Source organism: Phasianus colchicus, chromosome 12, assembly GCF_987193195.1.
Source record: "Phasianus colchicus chromosome 12, bPhaCol1.hap1.1, whole genome shotgun sequence".
Taxonomy (NCBI): domain Eukaryota; kingdom Metazoa; phylum Chordata; class Aves; order Galliformes; family Phasianidae; genus Phasianus; species Phasianus colchicus.
This window is the reverse complement of record NC_143447.1, coordinates 1,795,436-1,818,385: the sequence shown is the minus strand read 5'-3', so window position 1 is coordinate 1,818,385 and position 22,950 is coordinate 1,795,436. Positions and strand designations below refer to the sequence as shown.

Sequence of the window (22,950 nt, the reverse complement as noted above, 5' to 3'; positions counted from 1 at the left end):
GTTCTCCTGTTCCAGTGCAGCCTGAGAGGGCCTGGCACAGATCAGCCTGATGGTGTCTAACATGGGAAGAATTTGTGCAGGCCTCCAACAGCAGCAGCACAAAGGAGGCACACAGCAGTGCCCCTGCACTAAATGCTTCCCAAATGTGGTATTTTGCAGTTTATGCCTCTGTATCAGAGTGACGTTCGTCTGCTTCAGCAGTTTTGAATCACTCAGTCTTATTTCTGTGGAATATCCAGATTGACTGCATCGATGATGGAATTTGACTTTTTTTTTCTTCTGCATTATTTCCATTGTCATCAAATATTTCATTACCTCCCCCAGATCTGAAAGTCCATTCTATTACGTTTCACTGACAGAGATGGTTATTTCTGACCTGAAATGACTGCAGGAAAAGTGATTCGTTACTCAGGCAGGCTTATGAGAAATCCCTTTTTCTCCACCTTTAAGAATAGGCAACTATTTTGTCACCCATGCTGGGGAAACAAGCAGAGCTCTGCCTCTGCTGGAAGAAGTGCTGTTTGTTGACCCTCCATGTCCAAACATGCCATTTTTTTCCCTCTCTCATTTTTCCCTTCCTCCTGTGCTTCTTACCCCCTTGTCACATATTTTGCTTTGTTTTTACCATTCATTCTCAATTGTTGTCTTCCATGTTTATCTTCAGTTTTCTTTCATTCTGTCAGAGTTCCACCTTTTTCCTCCAGTGACATAAGTAACCCTGAGTGTCCCTAGCAGGGACTGTGCTTGTGCTTATGTGCAGTCAGTGAATCCAGGCAGCTTTTAAGATCGGAGCTCCTACTCATTGCCACCCTCTGCGTTACATTGCAGTGATATTTTGGGGTGTGATGGGTACTCTATAGGAAGGGAGGCACGCTGCTTGCTTTTGGCTTACAGCTGCATGGCTCCCAGCTAAGCTGAGCCAGAAGGGGGCTCTACTTTCAGGTTTTCAGCAATTTCATAAAAAGAAGAGTAAGATTCAATTTCCAAGAGTCCAAACCCTAATGACAACCATGGGTAAAGGAAGAATAGAGAAAGAGATCTGCAATACTGCTTAAGAATTGAAATTATATTCAAAAGCGAGCATCATGCAAACCAAAGCAGGATGGATTGCAGTTACAGAGAGCCATTATTGTGAAGAAAGGTTGAGGGAACTGGGCTTGTTTAGCTTGGAGAAGAGAAGGCTCCAGAGAGACCTCATTGTGGCCTTCCAGTGCTTGAAGGGAGCGGATAAACGGGAGGGGAACGGCTGCTTACGAGGGTGGACAGTGATAGGACAAGGGGGAATGGTTTTAAACTGAGACAGGGGAGGTTTAGGTTGGATATTAGCAGGAAGTTTTTCACCCAGAGGGTGGTGATGCACTGGAACAGGTTGCCCAAGGAGGCTGTGGATGCCCCATCCCTGCAGGCATCCAAGGCCAGGCTGGATGTGGCTCTGGGCAGCCTGGTCTGCTGGTTGGTGACCTGCACATAGCAGGGGGTTGGAACCGGATTTGCATTGTGCTCCTCTGCAACCCAGGCCATTCTATGATTCTGTGATTATTTAGAGTGTATCAGTTGTCATTACAAAGGGTACCAAGAAGCCAAATAATCCACAAGCACTAGTAAAGGAAATAGGAATTTAGGTAGTTGTAATCAATCCTGTGGTGTTTTTTTTTTTTTTTTTTTTTTTTTGTTTGTTTGTTTGTTTTTGTTTGTAAGCAATACTGAATGTATTTAGTTTAAAATCAGTGATTGCTGGGCAAGATAAAACAAGAAAACCTGTTTGGTTTTGTTTTTTTTTTTGCCAACGTTTTCTAAATCTGTAGTATCCCCATGTTTGGTGGAAGGGAGCAAGAACAGAAATGTGATTCCCGTGCAGCACTTGTGGCAGGGAACGCAGAGCTGCAGATGGCCACAGAGCAGGCAGGTGTTCTTAGTTTATATAATCTTGGGGAAGAGCTGTGTGAGTGATGTCAAATGAGAACGAAATGAAAATGCTCATGTCTGAGATGAGGGCAAAATGTTGGAGCCTTCATCTGCCTGATAGCTGAGGGCTGGCTGAGAAATGCTTTTGGGAGTGTTTGAGGAAGGCGTGATGCTGTGTGCTGGGTGGAATAGTGAGGGCAGGGCTCTGGTCCAGCTTCTGGCTTCCAAAATAACTGAATTTGACAGTGACTCTTGCAATGTCAGTGGTGCCATGGTGTGTCCTGTAAAGCTTCACCAAAATTGAAGGAAAGAATAAAATTTTTGTGGCATCTTTTTGGTTATTATGTTTCTTTGGCAATGATGATTCACAGCTGTTCAGCAGCACCGCTGCATCCCTCTGGTCAACAATGAGAGTGAACTGATTTTAATTAAGTACAAAATTAGTTTCTCTCTGAAAGAATTACTGCTTCCTTCATACTTAGAGTTAGGAAATGCAGGCTGGCAGGGGCAGATACAGGGGGTAGTGCTGTGTCCCTGCTTGCTGAACAGTGGGTATTGTCTGTAGGTTTTCTTCCTAAAGCTTTCAAATTTCACTGTGAAACTACTGATTCACACGTTGCATTTATATACTTTAGTGAAAGCGATCCTGGCGCTGCAGAAAATCATCCTGAAGAGCAGAAATTGTTGTTTCCAGATATAGATGAAAATAAGAAAGAGCATCTGTTGCTGTCAGTGCCAGGTAGCTAGTGACAGGTAACAGATATAACAAGGCATTTCCTCCACCTCTGGATAAGCCTTGTTTCACTGAAAAATTGTGCTTGCTGAGTGTTGCATCCCAGAGCCTCTGCTTCTCTCTGCCCTTTGCATGCGCTGCAAGCTTTGCATTCCCAGTTCCCAGGCTGTACAAATCCTCCTCTGGACTGCAAATGCTCCTCACCCTGCAGATCAGAAGGGCTCTGAAATGAGCACAATGAAGCTTCTTAGAAGGCATTGTTCAGGGCAGAGATAGGAATCAGCTGCTGGTAGGTGGAGTGGGCTGTCTGGTGAAGCTGGGGAAGATTTGGGCTGCCTCCCTAGAGCAGGAAATTAAATGTCCCTCTGTGCGAGGTTCGTATCCACTCCTTAATTGAAAATAAACTTTGTGAGCTTTAGAAATAGCACTTTGCAGTTTAGTTTAAGGCTCTGAAAAAGTAGGGGTGTGTTCTGGGGAGTAGTGTTCTTAGTAGTGAAGTAAGTCGATGGTTTGCAGAACCACAGAATAGCGTTGCTGCTGTCTGAGCCCAGCTGTGCTGCAGCAGCAGTGCGTATGGGAGCGAGCCCTGAAGTCACTGCCGGCAGGGAGTGATGGCCGTGTAATGCATGGAGTGGATATTTACCTCCTGTGGATTAATCAAACTTCGTATTTCACTGGCGTGTCTTTTTATTCTCACTGCACTTTATTTCCTCATTGCCTCGGCTCTAGCTCCAACGATGCTAAAAGAGGAATGTATCTGAATTATCTGCCTGAACTCTGCATTTCTGGGCCAGAGTTTTCTTGGTATTTGGAGGCCTCTGGGATAGAGGTAAACTTGCCAGCAGTTCATAAATTTTAGCCAGGCTTTTTACCTTAGTCAGGAAATTCATGTTTGAACTTTATTAAGGGGCTTAAGCTGGGATTCGCAGTGATCTAATCCCAGCGTGCTGCCAAATGCAACGTGCAGCTTTTGCATTTGGTTGCTCTTTTTGTTTTAGCAGCGGTGCCTCGGCTCCCTCCCGTCTCCATCCTGTCCTTCCCAGAGCTCTCAGTCAGCAATGGATCAGCCCCATAAAATGCAATGCACCGATGTGCAGCAAAGCCGGCCTTCCAGGGAAAAGTAAAATGCAGAAATGTTTCTCCTCCCTCTGCATCTCAGCTCCAGAGTGTTGATATTTCACACGTATCAAGGGATTGGGCTGCTGAACACAACCCTGCTCTGGAGGTGTCATGCGGGAGGCCAAAGCGATTAATCAAGTAAAACCCAGCGTAGTTTGCTGGGTTGTGGTTTGGCATCCTCCTTCTGAAAAGCATGATGTGAACTTAACTCTCGGGCTTCAGAGGAATGCATACAATAGCAAAAAAAAAACAACCCTTTACTCATGTTATGAAAAAGCTCATCCGTCTGTGTCAGATACCAGAAATATTTTGGAGAGTCATTAGCAATGAAATTTTGTCTGCTAGTGCAACTCTTCATCTGTTAATGGGAAGGTAAAGTATTGCTGCTTGCTTGCTTTGGTCCTGGTAACTGCCTGAGTATGTTCGTGGGTTCAGGGCTTACGATGAGGAGTGAAACTGGATGTCAACAGTAGCTTAATGTTGGGAGAATTTTAAGTGTTGTACCTGTTTGGAAGAAATCCATCCCTGCAGGCATTCAAGGCCAGGCTGGATGTGGCTCTGCCAGCCTGGTCTGCTGGTTGGCGACCTGCACATAGCAGGGGGTTGGGACTAGATGAGCATTGTGGGCCTTTGCAACCCTGGCCTGGGCCATTCCATGATTCTATGATTTTCAGGCATAATTCTCAAGAAAAGCACTGTTTTCTAACCCTCCTGCAAGCTTTGTCAATGTCTTTGCTCAAGGTCTTCTCATCCATTGCTTTTGGCAATAGAGCTCTTGAACTTTAATCAATAGTACAGTAGCCATTATAGAAGCTGCAATTCAGAGCACAGGCTCAGCTTCTTCAGTTTGCAGAAAAAGAAAAGCCGATGGGGAAATGAGCCTTGTCATGCTGGATTAGCTGCACAGAGATCAATGATCAATCCATGTCTGCATACAAGCAACACATACACAGCCAGCAACACTCAGAACCACAACAGCGATCACAGGTCGCCAAGCAAACATGGAGCTGTCACTGTGGGCCATTCACTCACTTTATAGAATCATAGAATGGCCTGGGTTGAAAAGGACCACAGTGATCATCATTTCCAACCCCCTGCTGTGTGCAGGTCGCCAACCAGCAGCCCAGGCTGCCCAGAGCCACATCCAGCCTGGCCTTGAATGCCTGCAGGGATGGGGATCCACAGCCTCCTTGGGCAACCTGTTCCTGTGTGACAGCAAAAATCCAGTGACGTCAGGTCATCTACTGTTTTGCCCTTGTGTGTAGCAGAGACTTTGCAAATCACTTTTCATTTCGCCTCATTCCTGGATTTTTACATTGTGCAGCTCCATTCCTGATGCAAATGGTGTGAATAAAACTCATATTCCCAGGAGTGTGCATGGGGTGATACTTCCCAAATTGCCTCGTGTGCACAAACTCCTTTTTTCATGTTCTAAGTACGGCAAGTGGGCATCCAAGAGCCAGTAAGCCTGCATTAATACTGGGCTTGGTCTGCTTCAGAAGGGATTATAGACCATAATATTGGCATTAATCTGAGCGAAGCTTTTGAAAGTGCTTATGCAGCACAAAGGAACTTTGCTGGAGCCATTCAACTCGCGTGCTGCTTTCTCCTTTCCTCAGCTACGGAGGAGAAAATTGAGGTTTCCAGAATTACATCACGATTACGATATTTGTAATAATAGAGATGCAATATAAATAGCCTTATGGCTTGAGTGAAATATGGGGGTAATGAATGGGTGGGCCCTGCTCGTTGCTGCCTTGGTTTTTCCTTCTGGCTCGTGCAGCCGCTCCCTCTGTGGGACATCTGGTTTTCATCTGGTACAGGAAAGCTAAATAATTTCAATAAAGCTGAGAGAAAACATATTGATTTTGGGGGGGGGAAGGGTTCCTATTGATGTTTGCCTGTTTTTCAAGCGGGGCTATTAATTAAACTTATCAGCCTGTGTTATTGACAGGGCGGACGCGTACTTGGATGTGTGAGCATGTGTGCTGCCAGAGCGCACGATTACAGCATCAGGAGGTCACAGCTCTGGGGTTTTCTGATATTGGCACACGCAAGGGTGTGAATGGAGCAATAACCAGAGCTGCTGGTGCTGAGCTTTGGGAAACCACCACTGGGCCGTCCAGCCGAGCACCCATGCAGTCACCGTGCTGCACGTCACAGCGGCACTACTGCGCTGGCAATATCCACTCTTCTCAAAGAATGATCCACTCAAACTTTACAACGCTGAGATAGCATAGATCAGTGTCTGCTTAATCTCTGCAGCATTAGCAGACCCCTCCGACGAAGTTTTCCAATTGCGCTTTATTGATCACTGGGCTTTTAAAGAGCTCTGAGAGCTATTAGTGAGAGCTGTGAAAATGGAGTATCTGTGGTGCTCCGAGCAGTGCTGACCCAAGCCCTTGTGCACTCTAGGAATCTGTAGGCTTTTTTTCCCCCTATTTAGGCTGCAAATCTCTTGTAGATCGATGGGATCAGCTGTTTCTGCCCTTGCTGTTTCTTGTTGCTGGGCAAGCTTCATTAAGATAGATTCATAAATAAGCAGAATCACTTGTGTTCATATATAAACAAACTATTTCAAGTTTTCTGCATTAATTCTGTCTGCTTGGTAGGAAGGTGGCACATAGTTAGCTGAGATGGTAGTTGATAGAACAGCTGGCTGTTTGTGCTCTAGCAGCGTGTGAAGCTTTTGGAGTAGAGGGGCTGCCCTGGCTGTCAGCTCTGAAGGCAGAAGGGATCCATGGGAGCTGTGCTGAAGTCTGCAGGAGTCACAAGTCTGCATTTGGACTTCAGTGGTTGTAATTTTTAAATTGCTTTGTGGTTATGATGTTGAGGGATCTTAAGCAGTAATTTTTCCTAAGAGTTTAATTAAGTCACTAGCTTTCAATTGGAAATTCAAGTAAAATGGGCCTTAATTTAGAATTAAGTTGTGTACAGTGAGAGAAAACACTGCATTTCTCCTCTAAGATTTGCTTTGACTTCACCTTGAGTTAGCCATGTGCTACCAAAAGCAGTGCTTCTTCAGGAAGGGGTGCGTGGTTGGGTGGGTGCTGGCAACCACTGACGGTTTATTCGCAATTAATGGCTGAAATGTTTTCTTCTTGGGTTCAGTTTTGTTCCTTTTGGCTGAACTGTGCAGTGGCCCAATCCCTCTCTGTTTTGGGCTGGCTTAGAAGGTTGTGGGGAGTTTGCACTTGGGTGGGTTGGTAGAGATGTCAGTGTCTGCTTCTGCCTCTTAGAGGAGATGCTGTTAATGCATTTGTTTTTTGGTGTTCCTCGAGCCACTTAAGTATGCAGTGGCTTATAAATGCACTTATAAATGTGATATCCTATACGGATAGCTTCTTTTTACTTTTGGCAGGGGTTCCTAGCATGCTGAGAAGACACACAGCATGGGGCTTTGTGTGGCTTCTCCTACCTGGCTGTCACGTCTCAAGCAAAGGGCTTTCTGAGCAGAGATGGCTGTGTTCAGTGGTTTGAAAAGGACAGAGGCAAATAGAATAGGAAAAAGATTAAAATTAAAAAAAAAAAGGAAGCAAAGCAATGACTCTGAAACACAGCATGTTACTGCATCTCTCACATTTGAGAAAAATATTGGGGTGTATTTGGTGTCACTGTGTGCTTGGCAGTGTTACTGCTGAGAGCCCTAGCTGCCCCACTGGCACTCCACATCTTTGGTGGCATGGTCTGACCATTTCAGGCTTCAGAGCATTGGTTTTAATGTTCTTCATTTTTTGCAGCGTGCTTACATGTGCTTTGCTTTCAGGCCCATTTGGGATTTCAGTCCCATGCAGAGCATGTCCCCAGGTGCAGGGCGCAGCGGTGCAGGGCTGGGATTCTCTTATGGTGATGCTATTGCTCAGCACTTCTTATCTTCAAACAGCAGTTTGAGCTACATGCAGCCCTCCAGCATTCATTCTGTCCTTTTTCCCCTTTTTGGTACAATTTGTGGGAATTTTTCCATACTTTGTTTCAATTTCCACCTTGGTTTAATTATTACGGCGATGTCAGGCCAGACAGCTGATGAATTGTTGGTAGATCCTGTGTGCCTGGATGGCATTCAAAGGGTCAGACGGGGAAGAAACAGCAGAAAAGGGACTGGCAGAGTAAAAGCCTTGTGAATCTGATGCCAGGGGCTGAACAACCAAAGCATTCCTGAAGCTGAAACCAGGCCAGCGCGAGGTAGGACAGTCGTGCTGTGTTCTGCCCGGTGGGCATAAACAAGAGGAGGAAGGCTGAGCTGTGCCCACTTAACTGAAAGAAAGGTTTCTTTCTGTACTTTTCCTTTCTGTCATTTTCTAGTTTCCTTTGCCATTCCCCTTCCTCTCCAACTGCAGGCAGAACTGTGCCGAGAAGAAACGCTGTTTTTGCACGAGTTTAATTGTTTAACATAGTATTTTGCTTGCTGATTAAAATCAATAAAGAAATGCTTTTAATACACTGTCTTCAAAGACAAAAGATGCAAGCCAAGCCCCCATTAGCTCCCACTAATGGTGTTTTTGTTTTGTAAAGCTGAAGCAGCATTCCCATGGAGTGCCATCCTTTCCTTTCCTTGCAAATGCTGGTTTGTAGCTCATTTTTCACCAAGTAAGCATAATTAACTGTGGCCCACTCTTTATTTCGATGTGGTATGTATGTGCTATGTAGCTGCCCACTTCCAAATAACAGAAGAAAAAGTGGTTTTATGTAGGGTGTAAATTGCACAATTGGAGCTTAGTACAGGGAGTGCTGATTTTTGCCATTCCTGTGCTGTGCTGGCCAAGGTCCTTTTCTCCAGCTGGGTTCCACATCTCTTGCTACACAAAGGAGAAGATACTTTGAGTGTGCATGGGAGCTTTGAGGCTTGCTGCAGGCTGGCAGAATGCACACGTACCCAACAGCCTACTCAGTTTTTCTGCTATTCTAATGGCAGGCAATGGTATTTTTGCCTGTTGGCCTCACCTGTATCTTACCTCATCTCAGGTACTGCAGCACTGATATCAGGCTGTGATTTCCCTTGCTTTCCATAGGCTTTGCTACAGAAGAATTGCTGCAGTGCTTCAGCACACTGTAGGGGTTTTTCAGGGCCTGAAGAGAGGAAGGCATCGCTCTGTGTGTTGGGGGTGCAGAGCTTGCAGGTTCCTATGAGCTGTGTGTGCTGGAGGTTTGTGTGTCACACAGATGGAGACCTTCAGGTGTCTTTTGGATGGGAAGCAAGCTGGGTTTATCAGGCAGCGTGATGGCAGTTAAACAAAGTGGATTACACAAACTCTGCATACAGCATTGGTCTGCTGGAAGCCACAGCTTGGGGAGAATGGAGAGGATTTTGTGAATGCGTACCCAGGTGAAGCCTTTGCAATGGTATTGCTTGTTTGCATTGTTTGGTAGACAAGATCTGCCATGACTGTTGGTCACTGATAAAGACAAAGAGCATCCCCATGAATTTCCCAGTGCATCTTTCTCTTTTCTTGTGCTGTCAGGCAGTGCTGCAGCAGAGTACAAGCGCATGGCTCCCAGTGCAGCAAGCAGCAGCATCACTCACCCTGAGTGAGTCGTGGTCTGTATGTTCATAACACAGCCAGTTTTCTGAGGGTCTTGTGTTCCCCAATATGAGTAAAAGCCATTCCATATGAAGACTTGAGATTGCAAACATACGTGCTATTAAATGCCTTTGGAGACTTTGTTTATGCTGCAGATTTTAGGCATCCTTGAGGACATGATGTTCTCCTCCCAGCTCCCTGCAGATGGGGATCATTCAATTTGTGCAGTAACAGGAGCTTGGGAGCATCTTCCTTCACTGTAAAACTTAGGAAATGTTTCCAACCCAAGCAGGGAGATCCCAAAAGGAGGGTCAAGGGCTCACAGATCCAGTTCTAAATAATGAGACCATACTGCTTTGCCTTTGGTTGGCTCTGGTAACTGTAAGCTTGGGGTCTGGAGTGTTGCAAAGTGGTGTTCAAACAACTCAGCTTTTAGCAAAGGCTAGCTAAGAAAACAGTGGGCGACAGAAAAATATCAGCACTATTTTTGCATTTGTTGCATACCACAAAGCTGGAGTGCAGAATCTCACCACGCTTCCTTTAGGTTGATTCATTCAGGGCTCTCTTTTTTCAGCTGATTATTTTTTTTTAAACTCAGAAATACTGACGTTGGAGGCATTGTGCAGTGAGAGCTGCTGCTCCATTTTGAGGCACTGCAGATGCAGCCTGTGCCTGCAGGATGCCCCGGGGCAGCAGCTGCTCCGCACCGCGCCGTGCCTGATCCTGCCTGTGCAGATGTGTGGGGTCACATGTACCCCATGCTTACCAACTTGTCCTTTTTATAGAAAATATCTCCATCACAGCCTCGAAAATGCTCCAGCTGGAAAATGGAAAGCAATGCCTTTAGGATTTTGCTTTACTTAACACATAAAAATATGTTTGTAAGCAGTTGCGTGCTCTGATCAGACAAACAAGCTGTTCAGCTTTGGTCAATAAAAACATATTGATCTCTGAGCTTGCTTCTTGCTGCCAGCCAGCAGCCAGCGCCAGCCTTGGTTTTCCAGATACTTATCAAATAAATACTCCAGCTGCAGATGAGCCAATTATAATTCTCTGTGACTCATTAGAGAAGAGGTGGTAGTCCATTGCAGGTGCTGCTGGATGGGTCTTGGGAGCTGCCTCCAACCCACAGGATGTTGGAAGCACAGCCAACCCAGCTGCTGCCATGTGAGCAAGCCGTCCTCCTGGGCACTGTGCACCAAATTCATGGCACAAACACTCTCGAAATATTGGGATCTCCTTGAGGAGTTGCAGCTTATATGTATAGCCCATCAGAAGATCAGGGAAGAGGTGAAGTCTTGCACCTCCATGCTCCACCTCGTCTCTCCTCATGCAGTAGGATCTTACATGGCACAACGTGATTTTTTTTGACCATGTCGACTCAACAGCAGAGCTCTGACAGTTTTCTGTTGTATGATGTGTATTGTTTTGGTCTGAGCTAGCAAAGAGTAGCCGGGATCCAGAAGGAAGGATAACACGCGCAGAAGCCAAGCTGCGTTTCAGATTACAGTGGTATGTTTTTGTTGCTGCTAACGTGTTTGTGTTTTTATTCATTACACATATTTCTCCTGGGAAAATCACGAAAATATGTGTGTAAAATATACATAGTGACCCCGTGGCTCTGCTAAGAGCTTCCAGATGGGAGGCTCGACACTGGGGATGCTTTCTCGGTTTGTGGCACCAATTTTGGTGACAAACTGCAGGAAAACTTTTTGTCAGGGATGGAGCAGGAGAGTGCTTCAGTTCATAGTGCTGTCAGAGCTGTCCAGGTATGTAGTGTGAAGCTGAAACTCGCTTCTAAATATTTATGGCCCTTGTGGAATCATTACAAAAAGGGAAAAACATAGGGGAAAATGTGGAGAGACCGCCCTGGGGCTGGGATGGGGAGAAGTGGATGGGGCTCTGGCTTGCATGAAAGTAATTGTGGGGTTTGGGACTTGTGAGTGTTTCCACTCTTGTGTAACTCCACCAGCAAGGGTGGCTTTGGCACCGCATGCGTCATCCTGTCCTCAGCCCAGGGAAGTGAGCGCTGCGTTACGTGCAGCAACGCCTCGCTGGCCTTCATAAAAGAAACCAGCTGCCATCCTGACACACACTGCTGCTGCTTCTTGTCATTACAGAGAAGCTTCAGATGTAGACTCAGCTGTTTGTGGTGCATCGTGCTTAGCCTTGGTTTGTGAAGAAGATTTTGCAAAGTGGGGAAATCGTAGCGCGGCTGATGGTGCCGTACGTAACGCAGGCTGTTGGACAGTCACTTTAAGTTCATCCTGTGTTTTTGTTTTGTGGTTTGCTGCTTTGTTTCTTCTGTTGTTCCTATTTATTATTATGGTTGGACTCGGTGGTTTGAGAGGTCTTTCCAATCAGAATGATTCAGTGATTCTAATTGGGATACTCACATTGATGGAGAGAGGGGAAAGTCTCCTCTGAACACCATGAGTCATTTTGTTGTATTTTCTGTGATTGTTTTCTATTTCCATCCACATTAAAAAGTCCTGTGAAGCTCACACTGAAGTCATTTTGTTGCATCGTAGTGGTAATTCCTTGGTCCTTTCCTCAAGTGCTCACCTGGAAAAGAAGGAATACGCTGCCAAGGTTGGAGCGTTTGCCAGTAATGATGCCACTAATGGCATTACATCCAATTCCTCAAGTAGGCCCTGCATCAGCAGAGCTTGAAATCTCCCCTCAAACTGTGCATTGAAATGACTCCTATTTAGAACATCTTGCTGTGTTCAGTGGTTTTCTTGAAAGCTCCTTCACACACACTGGAACTTCTTTTATTCAATTACATCGACGCCAAAACATTCTCCAAGAGAGTGCTTTCACGTTTAAAGTACTCTTCCCTTATTTTGAGTGTGGATTCCAGGAGCACACGTATCAGTGGCCCTATCCCAGCAGCCCTGTCTCCTCACAGGTCCTTCCTGTCCCAGGGAGCCCAGCGCTGAGTACAGGTCTGGTGCCTTTATGTACACAGGCTCCTGTGCTGAGGAAGGAACCAGCTCCCTCCTCGTGGTACAGAGCTGCATTTCCGCGCTGCATCCGATGGCTGGCACTGAGCAGACGGCTTCTGCAGGGCTGGCAGGGAGTCGTGCTCTTCATTTCTTCTTCCTGCAGCAGTCTGGTTGCGTGGCAAGGAGGGAAAATATATTTTCTCATTGTAGACGATGCTGCTGCAGCACCTCTGGGGTTGAAGTAGAGGTGCAGCAGAGCTGTGCTGGTAGCTCTGCTCCGTGCTGCAGGTCTGTTCTTTGCAAGAGCTGTGCCCAGGCATCGCAGCACATGCACTATAAATATCTGGTGGTTTGTGCTGTTACTGTAAAAAGCATAAATGACTTCATGAGTCCTCATGAAACATCGAGCCACAGTGAGAAGAATTAGAGTGAGGTGTTGGTGCCTGACCTGGTATTTCATTGCTGCAAAGCAGACGTGCGGAGCTGTTGTTGGCCATGCAGAACGGCACCTTGCGAGGTGGACATATAATAAATGCAGGTCCTATTTTACCTTGCAGGAATGCAAATTGTGGCTCATACTTGTTGGTGCTTTTTTAAGCACCCTGCCCTGCTGCATGCAGGTTATGGAAGCTGAACATGAGGAGGTTTGGCAGGGGTGGAGGGGCTGTGCTGTGCAGCCAGGTGTGGGTCAGGAGGAGGTAGTGCCTCACATGGCAGGGTCAGTGAGAAGGAATTTAGGGAAGCTCTAACTCCTGTCCTTCTGGTGCATTTTAGGTGATGAGATGATCATGTCCTGGTCATGTTTCAGTGTATTTTTTAAAAAAGGTAGGTTCCTGACAGGTTGAATACTGTGAAATTGGTTGCAGGTGGAACAAAACCCAGCAAAATTCATCTCTGACATCCACCTCATGTTTCAAGGTGCAGCAAGGAGTTCTTAACTGCATGGACCAGCTTAAAAAGCCCACGATGCTCTGTGTGGAGGTCACAGAAAGACACGAACATTACCAGCAGGATGAAATGTGAAGGTGCTGTAGTTTTCCTATGGGCTGTACTTTCCTGCCTGGAAGAAAAACATGTTTGGCTTTAAAAAGGGAACTTTCTGCTATTAATCATTTTCTGTGGTGATGTGCTTGTTTTGTTGTGCTCAGTAGCCATTGTCACAGGTCAGCAAGCTCAATATTAATCATTATTTTTAATTGTAGGTGGAGTCTTTGTCCTGTCGGGATTTTTGATTAGGTTTTATGGATGTAAATTCAGGACCTCTTTGGAGTGTGCGTCCCTAGTGTTGTGCTGGTTGTGTCCTGTCCTTCCTTCTGGCCCTGGCCTTTGTTGCAGCTTTTTGATGGCAAGTAGACTTGTGCAAGTTCAGCTTTTTGTTCCTCTTTCTTTATTTGTGAATTTCTGTCCCAGTCTCTCAGTATTTGTGCATTCCCAGCAGCCCAGGAAACACGGCTACCAGCAATCTTTGGCTGCTGTTGAGCCATTTCTCCTGCATAGCCTGAATGCAGGTGACTTCAGCCTCTGGGCTTGCTGCCAGCCCCAGGGTGGTGTTTTCCTGGATGCAAGGATTAGAAAATAAATTTATTTGAGGGAAATCGTGGAGATGATTCTCGCAGCAGTTGTAATAGCCATTCCAGATTGCGCTGATATTGAGTCCAGAATGAAGAGACCATAAGTGCTGGCCTCATCAGGAGAGGAGGAAGGTGAGCTCTTCAGCCGCAAGCACACTAGCTTTTATTTTTCCTGCCTCCTGGGCCCCATGAATGAGCATGAAGCGAGCATTCCTGCAGGCGATGGAGCAGATGATGGCTGAACTGGAGGCGTTAAGATTCAGTCGAAGGAAGCTGCACAGTTTTGGGAAGGCGGCTCATTTCTGAGCATCGTTGCTGTCGGTGTCACCTGGCGAATTCACTTGTGGTGCAAACGCTCGGCTCCCACGATAGGCACCTCTTTGTGCAGAAGTGCTGGAGGAGGCTCCGGGTCCGGCTCTGCCTTCGCCGAGCCGTTGGATGGGCAGGCGGGTGCTCCGCTCACACAGAGGAGTGCATTGAGCTCGCTTCCTTCCAAGCCTTGAGCCCCAGCCAGTACAAGCTTTGGTCTCCCCAAGAATTTCAGGAATGCTGTTACTGAGTTTTTCCGCTCAGCGCTGGAATCAACGGCTTCCAGAAGTGGAGTGATGTGAACAGAGCGTAATTTCAGCGCAGCAGTTGTAACTCATTCTGTGGTTTCCTAAGCTGAAGTAGAATATTCTGCCCTGCCATTGCAGATATGTAGATTAGACGCGCATAAATTGAATTAATAGTACTTTTTTTTTTAATATAGCCTGATAGTTCTGTTAAAGGAACGTGGCGAGCCAAACAAAAATGCATGAAGCTGTGTCAAGTTAAACACCAGGCATGCCTTCACATACTTACTGGCCCTTCACCGGCATCCTGCGCCATAGAGAAAGCAGCTTTCACAAGGCAGAGAGCTTTCTCATTTATGTGAGCAATGACTGAGTGATATTATGGGCCATGAGCTCTGTGGGCATTTGTACTGCAACATGTAACGTGGTCTGACACATTAATGAACAAAAAGTCACGAAGCTCGTTCCTCATTTAAAAAGATAAACGAGGAGGACTCGTTCTGCAGTTCCCCACACCCACATTCAAAATGTTTTACCCTGCATCCGTATGAAGAGAAACAGGCGAAACCCTCCTGCTGGGATGCAGGGGGTTGGGGAACATGTTGATGTCCAGCATGACTGTAGAAGGGTTTTGTGGTTCGGCTCCCTGTGCAGAACCTCGGGAAGAAGGCATGCGCTCGCTGGGCTGCTTGGATGAAATACCTGGAAGAGGATGGGTGGATCTTCTGATAATGCAGAAATAGTACTGTAATGTGAAAATGCTTATTTGGGGGAAATGAATGCCTGGGATTTAAGCACCGGGATGTGATTTTGTTCACAAAGAGCTGGGCACAGGAAGGGCTTCAGGGTGAGGGTGAGGATGCTGGGACAAAGCTCCTGTGTGCAGAGGTGATTTTTGGGGAAAAGGCAAAAACCAAAGTGTGTGTAATCTGCAAGGCTTGGAAGCCCATGTATGGGAAGGCTGATTAGTTTCCTGTATGGAACCAGCCTCTCTGAAAGCCCGAGCATCAGCTGCTTGTTTGGCAGGTTTCTGCCATTGCAGAACTTGTTTTAGTCAACTGGTAGAAATTCATATGCAACAGCTTGAGCCGAAACAAATCCATGCCTTCAAACGGGGGAAAATTCCATCATTATTCTGTTAGCAAGCCTTCAGTTTGAGATGTAACACCGCGTGTGACGAGGAATGCTTGAGACCTGGCTGCTCCATGGCCCCGCGCTGTGCTGCAGCCCACTGGTGGAAGGCTGGGGTGCTCATCCGGCTGCCAGGATTGGGAACATCGTGTGGATACAGGGCTGATGGCATTGAGTGCCTTTCAGAAGGATTTCCTCTCACTTGGCCTATTTTTGGGGGTTTTAGTTGTAAAGTAAAACCTGCAAAGGTCATTTGAGAAGTTGGGGATTATAGATGTAAAGTCCTTTTAATCTTTTCCAATAAATAGCTGAGTAGGAAATAAATCTGTTGGGAGCTCAGAGCTGAACTCTAATATTGAGCCTCAGCACAAAATGTGTTTGTAATTGTGATTCAACGTACAGACACAGCTCCTAGAAATTATCCTGTGTATAATTGCCTTAAGTACGTTTGGCTTAGAAGTAAAGGTGAACAATTACCAAAACAGGTGTAATAAATGAAGTATTAATTGTACCTGGCGGCTGGGCCATTTCAGTCACCATGAGCCAGACTATTGAAGTGATTTAGGCACAGTTGCAAACACCAGTTTTCAATTAAGCTGCTTTGAGATGCAGCTCTTAAAGGTTCCCAATGGTTATTGTGCTTAGGGATGGCTCTCTGCATTAGGTGCCTCACTAAGGTGGAGTTTTAATGAAAGCTTTGCATAGTAAAGCCTTAAAGCATTTAGATTTGGGAAAGCATCAGCAACAAATTGAACCGATGGTGTCTGAAATACTGAAGATCCTATGGGTTATGTCTGCACCATGCATGGCGTTGTCTAACGCCTGGGTAGCCTTCAAAGTGTTTTTCCCCTAATTCTGTACGTAATTAAAAAGCAGCTAGCTCATTAAAAGTTAGTCTTGTTGGAGCAGTATGCTTTTATATCCATTTAAATGAATAAAGTGTAGCCTTAATGCAGAATGTAATAACGTCAAATATTAAATCTCCTGTACAGCTGACACTTCACTTTTCAACAGCGTTTATCTAACCTTTCTGAATCCTAAACTGAAAATGAACGTGGTCCCCAGAAGCTCATCCTATTATTTCGTAGCTCATTCAACTCACTTTCTCCCTGTGTTTTTATTAATTTATTACAATATTACAGCAGTAGCAAAGCCCTGGAGGTCGGTTGGTAGTGATGTGCGTGTCCATAAGGAAAGGTGGTGGCTTTTCAGATGCAGTGATGCTGTCTCATTCTTTTAACAGGCTTTTGGAAATGCAAAGACAGCACATAACAACAACTCGAGTCGTTTTGGCAAATTTATCCAAGTGAACTACCAGGAGACGGGCACTGTGCGAGGGTGAGTGGCAGTGTGATCCACAGCATGTATTTCTACTGTATGTAAATGTTATGAAAAGGTTGGTTTATCTACGCTGCACATCAAAGCGTGAATACACCTGAGATGGATTTAAGCCAGTTCAGTTCTCATTAATCATAACGTCAACTTTATAATTAAGCCAAAATGTAATTTTTTTTTCCTCTTAAGAGAGCAAGCAAGGGCAGCGTTTTAGGTAACGTGGGCCATGAGGATGGGTCACAGGGCTGGAGTGTGTGATGGGCACAGAGAAGCAGCGAGCTGGCTTTGCTCAGACTCAGAAACAGAAAGCCAAGGGGGATTTAATTTTGCAGATGCCCGGTAGCTGTTGCAGAGAAGACGGAGCCAGATGATTTAGCACTGCTGTCTGATTCCTCGTACACTTCCATCCATACCCTGAAGTGTCTCTTGAAGCCAGCCCTTGACCACTTAGGGCACCCTGTGCCCCAGGCCGTTGTTAGGAGCTGCTTGTCTCCACTCTGCTGCCGTGGGCTCTATTTCCAGCCTCACCGCCTCCTTCCACAGCTCCTGGTGAGCTCAGCCAGGTGATAGCCACAGCTGGGTGAAGGCTTCTGGGGGACACATCTGGGCCTGGGTTTCCCTTGGGATTCTTCAGATGATATCATGCCATAGCCAAGTGTCTCACACCAGCCCTAAGGGAGCAGGGCTACCTTAACCCTGCTTTTTGGCTGGGTAATTAGCTCAGCTGGAAAAGCAGAGAGTAGAGTGGCATTCCAGGGGCTGTATAATTTCTGCAGCTAGCTAAGAGATCTCTTGCTGGGACTTTGTTGTTAATTTAGAGAATTGCTTTTACATTTTTCCTTCCCCATTTTCCACCAGAACAGTATTGCACAAATGGGTGCCATTAATTTTTTAAATGAGCTTGGGTACTCTGTGTTCTTTGCAATGAGGCAGCTGTTTTTTCATCCAACTTTTTATCTGCTGCTCTTTTTTTTTTCTTTTTTTTTTTTCCCCCATCTATTATTAATTCTGGTGAATAGTTCTCTTAAAAGGATAAGCTTCTATTCTTTTTTAATACCTACTTAAACACAGGGTAACAGAATCCAGCAAATGCCCTAACAACCTGTTACCTTGGCGTGCTGTGCCAGCTCTGTGATAAACCCTTTATTGGCACTTACCTGCAAATAACATTGCATCTGTGTGCTCTAGTTCTGAAAATAAGAGAAATTCTTTCTTTAACAAATACATTTCCTTGGTCTTCATTACGTGATGGGATGTGACTGTGTGTGGCCCCAACAACAGTAAGAAGATATTACAAAATAACTGGGCTGTTCCTTGCGTACCACAGTAAGGTTTTATTCTCTGCTGTCTTACAAGGAAGATCACAAGTTCTGTGATTTTTATTTTCTTTTTAAGTGTAATTTTTAAATTTAGCGTAGCTTTTAAGCACATAATCTGCCCTCTCAAATCAGCTACGTCCCCATTTTGTGCATATGATTTTCTTGGTTAATGTAAAGTATAATTTGCAGGCTCGGATCAGAATTTTGCTCTGTTCGTGGGCTGAAAATAGCAGTTGGGTATTTGGTTACCAACTGTATGCAGATAATGACCCAAACTCAAAGCGAATTGCGGCTTAAGAGGTGTAATAGCCAAGAGATTTAGGAGCAGCCAACCCCACCCCACGAAATGAAGGCTTTGAAGATATGTTGGAAGTCAGTGGAGTATGAGAAAAGGCTTCATTTAAGTGCATTCCCATAAGACTTTATGAATTTATTATGTCCTGTTCAGAGATAAGTGAGCAATGGAGGAAGGGCTTTGCAACATGTTGAGTCCTCCTAACATGATCAAAAGCTTCCACATCTTACATGCTCCTTAAAATTGCAGAAGAGCCAGATGGGAGAGATTTTAATTAAAAGCAACAGTGCACTGCCATAATGTTAAATTTGTGCAGCAGCATGGGGCTGTATCACAGGTACTGTGAGGATCGTGGCTATTTTGCATGGTGGGATTTGTATGTGAAAGTCATGCTCAAGTTTTTGATGCTATTAGCTGGTATACCAAGTACAGGTTCTGTAGCATGATTAAATGAGTACTTTGCATGAAGTACTCTCAAAATTTCTTTACTGTTAAGACTGTGAGTAATAATAAGGTAGTTTCTACATAATTGACACCAGTAAATAGAAAGAGAACATTTGGGGGTGTTTACTTTTTTATATTTCAATTTGTTTTCCTTTTCACTGTCCTATTGGAACAGGGAACATCCTTATATTCATTTATCACCTCACTAGGCGAAGAACATCCTGCTAGAGCAGCATTCCCCTTACATCTACCCTGCTCTAAGTAGTGGGTTGGGCCAGATGACCTCCAGAGGACCTTTCCAACCTAAATTATTGCATGCAACTTAGTTTTTTGGGTCTATAATAAGAGCAGAAATCACAGGGGAAGGGATTACATGTCAAGCGTGGTCGACTAGATCTAGGCTGTCCTGCAGCTGTGTGCCAAGCTGCTGCCCAGTGCTCTGCTGGGACCCAGGGCGTGCTGGTGCCTTGCTCACTGCCACATCTCTTCACTGAGTCTGCAGGGAGCTTCGTGCCTTGGCTTGAGAAGTTGGTTAAACAGCAACTTAAGGTTAGACAGAGAGGAATATCCATAGCTTTCCTCAGCTTCCTCATAGGGAATAAATAAAAAAACTTCCTGGTGCACATCTTGTGCCGGAATAATAGTGCTTGCTGCAGTCCCTCTGCCTTTCTCTACTCCTCTTGTGCTGCAGGGGAGTCTTGAGGTGGGTGGATGTGTCAGTTCCTGCAGCCTCTCCTAAGCACTGCCCTAAGAGTCAGCCCAAACCCCATTGGGCACGGCCAGGTTGTTTATTTTTTGGTGAAGGTAGAGGAGAATCACTGAGGATTGCCTGCAGGACAATTACTCCTGGATAATGCCTGGCTCTGCCTCCCATCTGAGGGTTACACTGGGCACCGTGCTGTCCCGTCACATCCACAGCTCCTTGGGTTTGCAGCTCGCAGTGGCTGCTGTCAGTGCCACATCACTGTGGGTCAGTGGCTGGAAAAGCCCAGCCTCTGCCTCTGTGTGTCGAGTTACATCATCAACGTTGGCAATTATAGCTCTAGTTTCCACGTCCCTATCATTACTGGTCAGCATTGCATGGAGGAAAAAAAAAAACCAACAGCAACAAACATGTCAAAGCTTGTTTTAGCTAGTGAAGTTATTAACATATACATGAAATTAAGTCGTCGCGGAGGCTGTTAGGATAAAATGTCAACGCCAGTAAGAAGGTTCTGCAGTTGTCTGGGTTTTGACCATAACCACAAGTTAATAACCCAAAGCTTTTGTTGCAAAGTGGCTGTTGGAGAAGAGGGGGTGATAATTTGGACATGGAATCCATGGCTAAATCTTAGCTTGCAAACTTGTGCACCCAGATGCGTTTCTGGTTGAAGGAGGGTTTGTGCACAAATCTCAGTCTGCAAGCAATTTTATTTTGCTGGCTTTGGATTAAATAGGTATCAGAGATTCTTAGTTTCTGTCAAAATTTCCCCCTGCACTCCCTGCCCATAGGCTAACTCATCTGAGATCATGTTTTTCATATCCAAGTTAGTTTTGGCTTTGTATCAAACCAAAAAACCTCAAAAGCCAAACATAATATTGGGCTTGTTCTGCCTAGGAAGAAATTTATATAACTAAGTGAAACAAGGCTGAAGCTTTTTTGGTGTACTAAAACTGCAAAGTCCCAGTAAAGCTGTGTTCATTTAAGTTGAATATTGGGTCAATGAATAATGCTTTTATTTCTTCTTCCAGAGCTTATGTTGAAAAGTATCTGCTGGAAAAGTCCAGGCTCGTCTACCAGGAGCACAACGAACGGTAGGTGCCTGTGTTTCACTTGCTTCTGCCTCCTGAGTGCGTCGATAGTGCGGTGCAGATGGCTTCAATCTCTGCTTGGGCTGGCAGGGGGATGGGGATTTTCATGCTTCTCACTGCATGCTTTACAGATAAAGTCTGTATTTATGTTGTGTGCCATGTTGGCTTGGAGGGGAAAACAGAAACTCTGAAAGCTTTGCTAGGATGTGCTGCACCAGCAAGCAAGCATGCAGGGTGCTCTGCTGATGGGCTGCGAGGCTCCACCTGTGGGATGTTCTGCATTTCGATGTTGTGTGGACTTAAAGGGTAGAAACAGTCCTCGTATCACAGAACCACAGAATGAGTGAGGCTGGAAGGGAATTTGGGGGCCATATGATCCAACCCGCTGCTCGAGCAGGGACTCCTGGAGTGTTGCCCATGTCTGTGCCCAGATGGATTTTAACATCTCCATGATTGGAGATTCTACACCCAAAAAAGGAGTCCTGATCACATCAAACACTTAACTTTTGCCTGAAAAAAATCAAAATCATACAAACTCACAACAAGACCTGCATTGAATCTTCACCAAATGCTCCTGGTTTGGTCATCTTTGGGACTTGATAGTCCTTTTCGACCAGGAGATGGAGGGGGCTGTGCCTGGGTTAGTTGGTAGCACACTCTGGGAAGGTGTATCAGAAGCTGCAGACTCAAAAACAAAATGCTCCTCATTGCACTTCTTACTGTTACTTCTTTTATTATTTTTTATTATATTGATTTTTATACATTTCATTCATAATTTTGTACTCTCTAACTTCAGATTTTATTTCTTAAGACACTGCCTGGCCATAGAAGCCTGTCTTTGCCATCTCGCTGCCTGTTTAGGGAGGAATGTACTACCCAGGGAAAAGAGAAGTCATTATTTTATTAACAGTCCTTGACTTATATTTTCCATTGTCTATATGATTTATGCCATACCGTTTGTATTCTTACACAGCTTGTAAACTACTTAATATCTAATTTGAGAAAGAATATGATATTTTAATTCTATTTTACAGCTCTTGAAAGCATCAGAAGGGCTTCTAGAAAAAGCTAAGATTATATAGACAACAAATTTAAGCAAACTGTTGCTTCTTAATTGCGATGTATTAGTTGTAATGATCTTTTCAATACTTATTATTCGATTGGTAACAAATTGGCTGCTTCTAACTTTCCTTCACCCGTTATATTTCAATTTCTGGCACTTCTGTGTTTCTCTTTTGGGAATAGATGCTGTGTGAGAAGTTTTCTCTAATGTTGATGGAGTGTTCCCAAAGTTAGATGGCACAGACTGCCTCAGACTTGACAAATGCACTGTTAGGTGTTGTGATAATTAAGTTTGGTTTCTCTTGAAATAAACCAAAGTTTTGGTTTTAGAAATACTGCTATGCTGTTAGTATTAAATCCATGTCATGGTTGTTTTGAAGCAAAACAGATGAGTATTGCATGGAGTGGTTTTATTATTCAAGTATTCTGAATGTTTGAGTAGAAATAAAAATTGAAGGTTTTCCATGGAGCTGTAGAACCATAGAATGGCTTCTGTTGAAAGGGGCCTTAAATCCCTTCCAGTCCAACCCTCCTGCTGTGGGCTGGTTGCCCTCACCAGATCAGGCTGCCCAGGGCCCCGTCCAGCCTGGTTGTGAGAACCTCCAGGGACGGGGCACCCACAGCTCCGCACAACCTGTGCCTGTGCTGTGGCCTCTGAGTAAAGAATTTACACCTAATAGCTAATCTAGATCTCCCCTCTGTTAGTTTAGAACTGTTCCCCCCTGTCTTATCACTATAGGACCATATAAGCTGGAGGCAGACTGACTTTATAAGCTCCCCTCCAGTGCTGGCAGGCCGCAGTGAGGTCTCCCCGCAGCCTTCTCTTCCCCAGGCTGAACACCCCCAGCTCCTCAGCCCGTCTCCATAGCAGAGGTGCTGCAGCCCTCGCAGCATCTCCGTGCCCTCCTCTGCCCCGCTCCAGCAGCTCCGCACCCTTCCTGTGCTGGGGGCCCCAGGCCTGGACGCGGCACCGCAGGTGGGGCCTCACGAGGGCAGAGCAGAGGGGACAGTCCCCTCCCTGCCCGCCGCCACCCCTCTGTTGCTGCAGCCCAGGATGCCGTTGGCTTTCCGGGCCCCAGATGGACGCTGCTGCCTCGCGCGTGGCTTCTCATCCACCAGAGCCACCAAGTGCTTCTCCGCAGCGCTGCTCAGTGAGATCTTCTCACGCCTGTGCTCATAGCTGGGATTGCCCCGCCCCAAGTGCAGCACCCTCCCTTGGCCTTG

General features: G+C 45.6%; 1 protein-coding gene across 15 annotated transcripts in view; it reads left to right on the top strand.

Annotated features, from left to right (window-relative positions):
* The window catches only part of MYO9A (myosin IXA), a 163,822-nt gene that overhangs the window by 36,177 nt on the left and 104,695 nt on the right, over positions 1 to 22,950 (top strand). For all 15 annotated transcript variants that reach the window (XM_090148601.1, XM_090148600.1, XM_090148598.1 and 12 more), the window contains exons 3-4: positions 16,724 to 16,818; positions 20,605 to 20,667. In XM_090148601.1, the coding sequence (XP_090004727.1) occupies positions 16,724 to 16,818; positions 20,605 to 20,667 (158 nt within the window). The remainder of the gene's footprint in view (positions 1 to 16,723; positions 16,819 to 20,604; positions 20,668 to 22,950) is intronic.